This window comes from Pleurodeles waltl, chromosome 9 (genome assembly GCF_031143425.1).
Source record: "Pleurodeles waltl isolate 20211129_DDA chromosome 9, aPleWal1.hap1.20221129, whole genome shotgun sequence".
Lineage (NCBI taxonomy): Eukaryota > Metazoa > Chordata > Amphibia > Caudata > Salamandridae > Pleurodeles > Pleurodeles waltl.
In genome coordinates this window covers 958283969-958296498 of record NC_090448.1, presented here as the reverse complement: position 1 = coordinate 958296498, position 12530 = coordinate 958283969, and the positions used below count along the sequence as shown (strand labels likewise).

At 43.2% G+C, this 12530-nt stretch overlaps 1 protein-coding gene across 2 annotated transcripts in view; it reads right to left on the bottom strand.

The window, feature by feature from the left end:
• The window catches only part of DYNC1H1 (dynein cytoplasmic 1 heavy chain 1), a 916572-nt gene that overhangs the window by 849281 nt on the left and 54761 nt on the right, over positions 1-12530 (bottom strand). For both annotated transcript variants that reach the window (XM_069208347.1, XM_069208346.1), the window contains exons 6-8: positions 10919-11190; positions 10607-10834; positions 4415-5491 (exon numbers count right to left, since the gene is read on the bottom strand). In XM_069208347.1, coding sequence (XP_069064448.1) covers positions 4415-5491; positions 10607-10834; positions 10919-11190 — 1577 coding nt within the window. The remainder of the gene's footprint in view (positions 1-4414; positions 5492-10606; positions 10835-10918; positions 11191-12530) is intronic.

Genomic DNA, 12530 nt, shown 5'->3' with positions numbered 1-12530 from the left:
GGTAGTTTGATATGAGGCACTACTGACAGGTCTAGTAGTGTTGTGTACCAAGGTCGTCGTGCCCAAGTTGGTGCTATTAGTTTTAGTTTGAGTTTATTTTGACTCAATTTGTTTACTAGATATGGAAGGAGTGGGAGAGGGGGAAAAGCGTAAGCAAATATCCCTGACCAACTCATCCATAACACATTGCCCTTGGAGTGAGGCTGTGGGTACCTGGCTGCGAAGTTTTGGCATTTTGTGTTTTCTTTTGGTGCGAATAGGTCTATTTGCGGGTTCCCCCAGTTTTGGAAGTAGGTTTGTAGTATCTGGTGATGAATTTCCCATTCGTGGATCTGTTGGTGATCTCGACTGAGATTGTCGGCTAACTGGTTTTGAATTCCTGGTATGTATTGCGCTATTAGGCGAATGTGATTGTGAATCGCCCAATGCCAAATCTTCTGTGCTAAGAGACACAACTGTGTTGAGTGTGTGCCTCCCTGTTTGTTTAGGTAATACATTGTTGTCATGTTGTCTGTTTTGACAAGAATGTGTTTGTGGGCTATTAGTGGTTGAAATGCTTTTAATGCTAGAAATACTGCTAGTAGTTCTAGTTGATTTATATGAAGTTGTTTTTGCTAAGTGTTCCATTGTCCCTGGATGCTGTGTTGGTTGAGGTGTGCTCCCCACCCTAGCATGGAAGCATCTGTTGTGATCACGTATTGAGGCACTGGGTCTTGGAAGGGCCGCCCTTGGTTTAAATTTATAGGATTCCACCATTGAAGCGAGGTGTGTGTTTGGCGGTCTATCAACACTAGATCCTGAAGTTGACCCTGTGCTTGTGTCCATTGCGTTGCTAGGCACTGTTGTAAGGGCCGCATGTGTAACCTTGCGTTTGGGACAATGGCTATGCATGAAGACATCATGCCTAGAAGTTTCATCACTAATTTTACTTGATATTGTTGGTTTGGGTGCATACTTTGTATTACATTTTGGGATGCTTGTACTATTTGTGGACTTAGAGTGGCAATCCTTTTTTTGTGTTGATTGTCGCTCCTAAGTATTGTTGTATTTGACACGGTTGTAAGTGTGATTTTAGGTAGTTTATTGAGAACCCTAATTTGTGAAGGGTTTCTAATACGTATTTTGTGTGTTGAAGACACTGTTTCTGAGTGTTGGTTTTTATTAACCAATCATCTAGATACGGGAATACGTGTATGTGCTGTCTTCTGATATGTGCCGCTACTACTGCAAGGCATTTTGTAACTACCCTTGGTGCGGTTATCCCGAATGGTAACACTTTGAATTGGTAATGTACTCCTTGGATTACAAACCTCAAGTATTTCCTGTGTGAAGGATGTATGGGTATATGGAAGTACGCATCCTTTAGATCTAATGTTGACATGTAGTTTTGTTGTTTGAGCAAGGGGATCACGTCTTGAAGTGTTACCATGTGAAAGTGATCTGATTTGATGTAAAGATTTAGTGTTCTGAGATCTAAGATGGGTCTCAGAGTTTTGTCCTTTTTGGGTATTAGAAAATACAGGGAATAAACACCTGTTCCTTTCTGATGGCTGGGTACAAGTTCTATTGCCTCTTTTTGTAACAACGCTTGGACTTCTAGTTGTAATAGATCCAAGTGCTGTTTGGACATGTGTGTTCTTGGAGGCACATCTGGTGGTAATTGTAGGAATTCTACGCAATAACCATGTTGGATAATGGCTAGGACCCACGAGTCTGTAGTTATTTCTTCCCAATTTTTGTAATGATCTGTGAGTCTCCCCCCCACTGGTGTTGTGTTGGGGATTTGTGACATTGAAGTCACTGTTTAGTTTGTGGGGTCTTTGGGCTTTGGAATTTCCCTCTGGTTTTAGGAAACTGTCCACCTCTATATTGTCCCCGAAAGCCTCCTCTTTGATACTGGCCCTGGTATGTGGGTCTGGCTTGTGAGGTTGAGGGTTCTGTGCTTTGGGTTCGAAACACCCTCTAAAGTGTGGCTTTCTAAAGGTGCCTCTGCTCTGTGGGGAGTAGAGCGCGCCCATGGCTTTGGCCGTGTCAGTGTCCTTCTTCAGCTTCTCTATAGCTGTATCCACCTCCGGCCCAAACAACTGTTGTCCATTAAAAGGCATATTAAGCACAGCCTGTTGGATCTCTGGCTTAAATCCGGAGGTGCGGAGCCATGCTTGTCTCCAAATAGTGACCGCTGTATTTACAGTTCTGGCGGCTGTGTCCGCTGCGTCCATTGCCGATCGTATCTGGTTGTTGGAGATACGTTGGCCCTCTTCCACCACTTGCTGTGCACGCTTTTGAAACTCCTTGGGAAGATGTTCAATAAAATGCTGCATTTCATCCCAATGAGCCCTGTCATATCTTTCCAATAAAGCCTGTGAATTGGCAATGCGCCATCGATTGGCTGCCTGCGCTGCAACTCTTTTCCCCGCGGCATCAAACTTTCGACTTTCTTTGTCGGGTGGTGGTGCATCCCCAGAAGTCTGTGAGTTTGCCCTTTTGCGTGCTGCGCCTACTACCACTGAGTCAGGTGTTAGTTGTTGCGTGATGTACACAGGGTCCGTAGGGGGAGGCTTGTACTTTTTTTCCACCCTAGGTGTAATGGCTCTGCATTTGACAGGGTCTTGAAACACTCGTTTTGCGTGTTTTAACATCCCAGGTAACATCGGCAGACTCTGGTACTGGCTGTGTGTTGACGACAAAGTATTAAAAAAAAAAGTCATCCTCAATAGGTTCAGCATGCAATGCTACATTGTGAAAAGTAGCTGCTCTGGACACCACCTGCATGTAAGCAGTACTGCCTTCAGGTGGTGACGTTCTTGCCGGGTAGCAGTCTGGGCTATTGTCAGATACTGGTGCATCATATAGATCCCATGCATCTGGGTCATCCCTGTGTGCGTTGGAGATTGCATCATAGGGGGTGTTGCAATTGGTGATAGTTACGGTGAGTGCTGTGGCGATGGTTGTGGCGAACACGTGGTGGAGTTTATTCTTTCACCACTTTTGCTTTTGGCTGTTTATCTGTTTCTTGGAAAGCAATTTTTCTTTTCATTTTAATTGGGGGAAGAGTTCTTATTTTCCCTGTATCTTTTTGAATATGGAGCCTTCTTTGTGTATAGTCTGGCTCCCCCATCTCTAATTCTTATCCAAATTTATGGCCTTGTAGTTGTGCTGAAAGGCCTTGTTCTTCGGAATAAGAACTTTGTTTCGGCTCCGATGCTGGGTGTTTTGGCACCGAAATTTTCCACAGTCTTTTTTGGCTCCGAAGCCACCTTTTTTGGTTTTGGGGTGCCGATCTCTCGGTGCCGACTTTGCTCGGCACCGGTATCTCGGTGTCGAGTTTGGTCAAAGCCAATATCTCGGTGCCGAGTATACTCTGTGCCGGTATCTCGACCGGAGTCGGATGTCTTCGACACATGTGTGCCCTTTTTCGGTGCCGATGGTTGGTCACTGAGTTTACGGGTTAAGCAATGGCCTGCCGGCGGTGGCGTCCCCTGGGCCTTCATGATTTTGGCGTGAGTTTTGGCCGGGGCAGGTTTACTCACGGTTTTCGCTGGCTGCTCACTTTCGGCCTCGTCCGAGTCCGCAATGGAGAAGGTCTCCTCTTCCTTGACGTTGTGGTGTCCTGACGGCGTCAACGCCATTTGAAGCCTTCGAGCTCTCCGGTCCCGTAGCATCTTCTTTGTGTTCGGGGGACAAACACAAATTACAGACCAAATGCTGATCTGTGTAAGGATACTTATTGTGGCATTCGGGGCAGAAGCGGAATGGGGTCCGTTCCATGAGCCTTGAAGATGCACGCGGTCGGGCCGACCAGGCCCCGCCGGGGGATAGAGCTACCGGAGCACTTCTTTTATTCGGTGTCGATCTGCTATAACTAACCCGATACCGAACGCAAACAATACCGTCGAATTTTCCAAAATGTAACTAAATTTCCGAACCGAAAAACGGAGCGAAGAGGAACACGTCCGAACCCGATGGCGGAAAGAAAACAATCTAAGATGGAGTCGACGCCCATGTGCAATGGAGCCAAAAGGGGAGGAGTCCCTCGATCTCGTGACTCGAAAAGACTTCTTCGAAGAAAAACAACTTGTAACACTCCGAGCCCAACACTAGATGGCGGGATATGCACAGCATGTTTATCTGCAGCTACACATGCCATCGAACATATATATACACACACACACACACACACACACACATATATACATATATATATATATATACACACACATATACACACACACACATACACATACACACAGAAGACATTGGTTTTTCTACAGATACCATTAACGCAATTTTAAAATAAAAGTACAATACTGCGCTGTCTAGCTGGATACCATGCTGTAGAAAGGTACAGTTCTACTGCACAAGAATTATAAGGCAAACAATATGCATTTGAAATTAGAATAAAACACTGACAAACCTTTTCCTGGAAATTGAAAACAGTCTCTGCAAGGCGCTGTACATAAGGGTCCAGTTTGTAGGACTCCCACACCAAGGCAATTCCTTCTGCAATTAAAACCTGCACTTCTTTTTTGAGTCCAGCAACCAACAGAGTGATAGTATTGCGCTCTTCGACTTTCTCACAAGTCCGTTCGTAAGTGCGAACACTTTCAATTAAGGAAATTGCAAATGGATAGAGCTGATTTGCTTGGTGAGCTTTGTTCACTATTGCAAGTGGTACCCGGAAGCCAAGCCATTTGAGGTTACGAACCTCTTTTGAAAGTGTAATGATTTCAGGCAGAAAATTAACCTTCAGCTTCAGCACATTTCCAGTTCGTCCTCTTGTACGTGTACTTTCAATGGCAAAGATGCGCCCTGAAACACCAAGATTGCGTTGCTGAACTTTTCTAGCCCAGTCATCAAATATTTCTTGAGTATTGAGCTTCATGCGGAAACTGTCCCCATCCTGTTTCAGCTTTTGGCCTTCAACATGATTCTCCCAGCCTTTTCCTAGGACATCTTCAACACGCTTCATGTAGGCAGTTAGTTGTCGGTCAATCTGTTTTGCCCAGATAATCGAGCCAGAGACGGGTGGTAAGTCACGTACGTGGCTCATTTTACATGCCTGACTCTGTGGGTACTGAACTTTAAACTTATCATGCAAAGATTCAATGTCATCTTTCACCCGCTGGATTAGCTGTGTTTGGTATTCACGGATTGCACCTCGAATGTGAGGTCTGACAAAAAGTGCATTGAATCTGGAGAAGATCCTGAACATTTCATTGGCATTCTTGGCTGTTCCAAGCTGGTCTCTGAGACGAGCAGTGATTCGGGTTTCAACTCTGTCAATTCGTTCATCATACCTCTTCAAAGCAGCTTCCCAGGCCTCTGTCCCTTCCTTGGAGACATCCAAACCATCAACTTCTTTGACGTTCTCATACGCTAGGTTTACCTCTTCAATGGCATTGGCATCAGCAGCATCAAAAAGAACTTCAGCTACTTTCATATCCTGGGGTTCCGGCACTTCCCCCTGATTCTGCTGAGCAACAGCAGTGACCTGTAAAAATAAGACAAAATATAAAACAAGGCTCTTTGTTACAGTAGCGATATCCAACAAACACAGTTGTGAAATTAACACATTTAAATATATTTTGTTTAAAAGGTTTGAGTATAAGATTGGCAATTTGAAAGAGTCACAAAAATATAAACTAAACATTTAAATGATGAAGGTCAGGTCCTGTAGTTTATGTATTCAGTACTCTGCAATGACAATGGCTAAGCGTTTCCTCTATATCTAACTATTTATCATAATCTCACAAGCTTCATCTATCTATCTCAAAGCCCACATTTTTTAATTTCAAAATAGGGTCAGGGGAAGTTCCTGTTCCGATCAGATTGCTAATGTATATAAATACTTTATAATGATCTCAAATATTGAAACCAGAGGAAAACAATGTACCAGAAGAGCTCCTTTCATGAGACTGTCCCATTTGCATTTTGACATGAAGAACATGTTACTTACCTTCAGTAACACATTATCTGGTAGAGGCAGGATCCAGCCGCTGACTCCTTACTTTAGATTCCTTCCCCAGGAGCAAGACTGGATCCTGAAATTTTTTCATAGCATAACTGTCAGAAGAGGGCATTGCGTGACTAATGACGTGGTCCACTGGATGTGACATAGACGGAGTCCATATAACCTCCTCGAAGATGTGCCACAGTCAATTTCTTCAGAGACTATTTTCCACACCAAAAACAGAGCCACATATAGAAACTACCTATTGAAACAGTCTGCTAAAAACAAGGGACAACTGTGTGAAAAAAATCCTGGAATTTCTGATAAAAGATGTTAAATTCCAAAATGGAAAATTTGAAACTAAAGAGAACTCAATTGGCAGAGCGGGGAGGATGGGAGGGTCGTTAAGAAATCTGCGGCTAGATCCGGTCTCTACCAAATAATGTGTTACCAAAGGAGGGCGCATGGGAATCTGCAGCACTACAGGCCACAGATGTAAACTAGGTAAGTGACATTTTCCGTTTGATGGCATGAGTAGCTGCAGATACACATGCTGTGCGCAGACTGAAAAGCCGTGCACTCTTAAGTAAGCGGTGGCTAGCCTGTAGGAGTTGGAGCAGTTTGAAATAGTGTTTTAAGTACTGCTTGACCAACATTTGCTTTTGGTGAGAACACATCCAAACAGTAGTGTTTAGTAAACGTGTGTGGTGTTGACCATGTTGCTGCTTCACATGTCTGCCGTTGGTATATTTCTAAGAATGCCATTGAAGCTCCTTTCTTTCTAGTAGTTGTGCTTTAGGAGTTACAAATAGTTAACTTTTAGCTCTAAGATAGCAAGTTTCGATACATTTTTACTATCCATCTGGCCAATCCTTGTTTGGAATTAGGATTCCCTTTACGAGGCTGTTGAAAAGCCACACAAAGTTGTTTAGATTTTCTAAAATCTTGTGTTCTGTCTACATGATACATAAGAGCTCTTTTGAGATCAAAAGTGTGGAGAGCTCTTTCAGCAACTGAATCTGGCTGTGGAAAGAAGACTGGCAATTCCACTGACTGATCTGGAATGGTGAAACCACTTTTGGTAGAAATTGTAGATTTGTCCCAAGTACAATTTTGTGTGTGTGAATTTGGAAGAAGGTTTCTTCTAAAGAAAATGCTTCCACTTTACTTACTCTCCTTAAGGAAGTGATTGCTATCAAGAAAGTGACTTTCCATGACAGAAATTGAAGAGCACAAGAATGCATAGGCTCAAATGGTGGACCCATAAGCCTTGTGAGCACAATGTTAAGATTCCAAGCTGGAGCTGGTGGAGCTCTAGGTGGAATAACTCTTAATGCCTTCCATAAAGGCTTTAATTACAGGTATTCTGAACAGAAAAGTATGCTGTCTGTTTTGAAGGTAGGCTGATATCGCTGTTAAATGAATTAATAGATGAATACGCTAGATTTGCTTTTTGTAAGTGAAGCAAATAAGCAATATCCTGTACTGATGCTTTTAAGTTGATCAATGTTTTTAGGTTGACAGTAATATACAAAACGTTTCCATTTAGCTGCATAGCACTGTCTGGTTGTAGGTTTGCGTGCCTCTTTTAGAATGTCCATACATAAAATGTAGATATCCAAATTCTATGACTTCCGGAGCCAAATCGCCAGGTTGGGCACACTGGGATTGGGGTGCCTGATTTGACCTTTGTTCTGAGTCAAAAGGTCGGATCTGTTTGGAAGCTTGCAATGTCGTACTACAGACAGATCCAACAATGTTGTGCACCAGTGTTGACGTGCCCTCATGGGAGCTATGAGTATCACAGCGAGGGAAGATGGACTGAAATGTCCACTTTGAAAATAGCTTATTACCATTTTTACAAAGACTGTACATGATATTGTTTCCATTCAAATTTCCTAAAGTGAAGTACCTTACATTTAAAGTATTGACTGTAAATCTTGAACCTGTGGTTCTTAAAATAAATTAAGTGAAGATATTTTTCTATATAAAAACCTATTGGCCTGGAGTAAGTCTTGGTGTGTGTTCCTCATTTATTGCCTGTGTGTGTACAACAAATGCTTAACACTACCCTCTGATAAGCCTACTGCTCGACCACACTACCACAAAATAGAAATCTCTCTTTTTGCCACTATCTTACCTCTAAGCGGAACCCTTGGACTCTGTGCACACTATTTCTTACTTTGAAATAGTATATACAGAGCCAACTTCCTAAATGAACATTCTCTTCTCAACAGCCAAAAAGAAGGAAGCCTGTCATAACATTCAGAGACCTGTCTGGGTGTCTGTCACACCTACCACTTCTAAATCGCTGCAAAGCAGAATCAGCATGTACACCAAATAAATGGGCACCAAATAAATTTGCACCATCAAATGGCATATCTTTCAGGCTATTCTGTACAGCCTCAGAAAATCCAGATTGATGCAGCCATGCATGTCTGTGCAGCGCAACTGATTGAGCCATAGCTCTACCCACTGAGTCTGTGGTATCCATACCACATTTTATGGTGAATTTAGTCGCTTCAGGGCCATCCTGTACCAACTGTAGGAGTTCATCCATGCCATCCTATGGAAGAGAAGGCAGGAAAGATGCCACTGAACCCCAAAAATCCATGGGAAAACCTGCCCAGAACACATGCAGCGTTTAATGACTACAATGCTGAACTCCCTACACTCCCACAATTCTTCATCCATCTCAACTCTTTGCTTGGAGGAACAAGAGGAAAAACACTAAGGTCTGCAGAGGCGGTAGGTTCCTGCACAAAAACATCGTCCGTGGTAGGATGTCTTTAAAGGCAAACTGGGATCCTCAGGGGCGAGTGGATGCCAGTGGGCTATAGCGTGGTTAAATGGAGCTCCAGTACCTGGTTTCGTCCAAGCTCCCGACAAAAGGTCAAACAGCGGCTCACTATAAGGGAGTAAGAGCTCCACCCCCATTAGACCTTAGTGAAGTACATTCATTAAAGGGTCTGTGGACAATTCCACTGAGGAAAGCTGTCAATCCAAAACTACAGCTGCTCTCCTAAATACTTCAGCATAAGAGGAACTTACCTCTGTAGCCGTACCTGGGGAAAAAGTCTGAAACCGGAGAGGACTCCAGTCTACTAGCCTCACCAAGTTCTGTCAGCCAATTTCTCTCCAAAGGAGGCTGGACTGTGTTGTCCAAAGGGTTCGGATACCCAATATCCTCCCCTTCACTTGCAAAACTGTGTTTTCCTATAGGAAAAACAGTAATAGATAATACAGATGGAGAGTTGTCTAAATCAGACGACGCAATATCTGCGCCGTATCCGAAGCCATTGGGTGCCGTTTGCCGCATCATATCAGCTTAGGAAAGTGTAATGGGTTTGGCATCAATCGGCACAACCGACATAAGTGGCTGACCAGACTCAAATGTTACAGGTAGTAACCCCGAAGGGATGTAGCTCGGCAGGGATCCTATAACAGATCTAGAGAGCCTAACTGACACATAGGACAAACCCCACCAGCACGGATTCAATTAGGATACCTTCCACCTCCTTGGGGCTAAAAAGCACACTAGAGGGAGGCCGCTGCCCAAAAGACTTAATTCAAGGAATTATAATACTACCACATTTTGGCTACAGTTGCTCCGGCTCCAGGAAAAATAGGGAGTGGGGTTGACTCCTGTTAATGCTTCGCAACTGAATGCTGGGAGACAGCGCCTGAATCACCTGACTTATGTGGCGGTTTTGACAGTTTCCGTGTCAACAGTGATGGACCCTCACGCAAACCGATACTCAACCTCTCTCTGGACTTCGATGGGGACCGACAACACTGTGGGTCTCCAATACTAATGCTGCAAGAATTTTCATCAAACGCTCTCTCAAAGCCTTGGGTCGAAGATGACGAAATGAACCACAACCCTAGGAGTCAGTGTGTGACCAACATCTGTCTGCCACAAGATCCGCAGTGCTTAAACCCCGAAGACATGACGAGAAAAGCACACTGTTTCCTCAACAAAGTGTTGAGGTGGCCAAAAAAACGCCACCCGACCACTCAGGATATGCGCTGTAAGCGCAGAAAACAAGGAACTGGCAGTCGGGGAGGGAGGTTGTATGACTCACTCGATGTTGAATCCGGTGGACCACGTTGATACAGTCGCGCAACGCCCTTTTTCAACGAGCAACTGGATTTCCGGATCCAGTCTTGCGCCTTGGGAAGGATTCTAAAGTAAGTAATCTGCAGCTAGATGCCTCTATCAGATAGAGACTACTGGTTAAAAAAAGTCAACTGAAAATCACCCACTATTGAGGGCTACGAGTCACAGGACTGGTCACTAAGACACCACATTTGGCACTGTGTTTTGGCAGTGTTTTTATTAGTGCTGCAATGTCTTATGGAATCAGACTTATTTTTCATGCATTTCTGAACTCGAAAAGAGCTCTATAAAGTCCTCTTAGAAGTAGCCAATATCATATGGTATAACAAGCTGTTACAACAGAATCCCAACTGCTCTAAACCTTAAATCGATTAACAGCAGATATTCGCTTCAACACACTGGCTAATCTTACACAAGTCCCACTAAATTCTAATACATGTAGCAGACACTTTTGAGGAAGAAATGCAGAAAACTAACTTTAGTAAAGCGTGCATCAACTAACCTTTTCCTTTACAAAAATAAGAATAGGTAGTTACCTGTGGCCGGAGGACTCTCACGATCACAGCTCGAAGCTGCTCATGCTGACGCCTGAATTTGCGCATTTGATCAAGACGAGCTTGCAGCTTCCGATGAGCAGGATTTATACGCCAGACCATTTTTAAATTTTCCTCTCGTTTTCTCTTCACGATATCTCGCAAGAGCACTTGAAGTTTTTCATATTCATCATCCCAAGTCTGGAAGACTTCGAAACATGCAACCATAACCTAGAGAAAATGCAAACAGTGTTAACCCATTTCAACAGCTTTTCACTAGAACAATCAGCATGACTTAGAATAATCGATCAATACCTTTTCAAATTCTTCGTATGCAACATGCATCAGTTTTCTGGTGCCCAACACTTTCAGCAGCTGAGAGCTCAGGTCTCTGGATATGGCCTCCACCAGTCGCAGTGCCCTCTGGATGGGGTACTTTGTATTTCTGATTTTCCTTAGGTGAGTGAAAATTGCAACTAGTGCTAGTCTGATCTTATCGAGCTCTGTCGCAGACAAGAGGTCATTTAGAGGAAAGTCCTTCATAAGAGGGTTGTAATCATTCACAGTCTCCAAAGCCTGTTTGAGACCTGCACAGAAACAAAAATAATTGATTTACACATCTGCAACAGTTCACAAATGAAAAGCACTCCTCATAAGATAATAAAAAAGTAGATAAACTGCAATTTAACTAGAAAGGTTAGTTATTGTAGGAAGCTGCCTCTGAATATACTGTACCAAAATGAGGTAAAGAGTGCAAGGAGTCCAGGGCTTTCCCCAGAGGCTTAAGAAGATAATACTAATGCTCTCTTTTGTGGTAGTGTGGTTGAACATTTAGGCTTATCAGAGGTTAGTGCAAAACAATTGTTGTACACACAGTCAAGAAATGAGGCACACACTCAATGCCCAACTACAGGCCAATATTTATATATAGCAAATATATATTTTGTTACTTTATTAATAGAACCTGAAGAACTTTGTTGTAGGTAAGTACAGTTGTAAGTAGGTATCAAGTATATATGTCAAATGTACTTTGTTTCGTTTTAGCAGTCTTCTACATTTAGTAAGTGAGGTCCTTATACTCGCATTGTAATTATGCATGTCACGTTGACATCTACTTGAACATGCTGTTGATGTTACTACTTGCCAGACATTTTCTCTTCTCTTTTCCTCATCCTTCCCTATGTCACTGTACCTCAGAGCCTTATTTTACTTTTTACTCTCTCCTGCATCTCTGTTTAGGATAGAGTGCCCTGAGCCCCATGCCCGGATCCCTGTGTTTAGGCACTAAACCGGAGGACAAGCCTGTTTCAGGTTGTCTTGCATGCAAGCCTGTTTTTGACACATTATGCATGTTCTGCAGCAGATGTTTGTTTGATATCATGCTCTGGTTGAGATATGCATTCACAATAAGTTAATTGGTATGCGTCACTTTGTTTGGGTGGGACTTTTGGCACTACTTAACCAAAAGCTGCATGCGGTTTAAAATGGTAATCTAGATGTTCATATTCCTCTACAGATTTCCCCCCGCTCTTTGAATTTGTCAGCAGCCTACTGTTCGGTTTTGAATGATTTAATTTCAATCACTATTTTCAGAGCAGAAGTATTTTGTTTTTGGTCCTGACGGACGCCTAATACATCTCTTTTGAGGGAAGCCATATGGCAGAAACATTTTGACCTTCTTTGGTGATGCATTCAAGCAGGTTCAATCCACTCCTGCAGGTTATCTTGCTTCATCTTGAGGCAGGGTGCATGAATCAAGGTATATATGCACCCTGTAGCCAGTTTTAAAATAAAATGTATCTCTTGTAACACACTCTGCTTACTTCACCAAACTGTAGAGATTATATCTCTGAAACGATACACTGACCCCCCCCCCCCCTTCCTCCCCCAAGGTTACCCTTACATTTTGAAGTTGGTTCTGATCTAG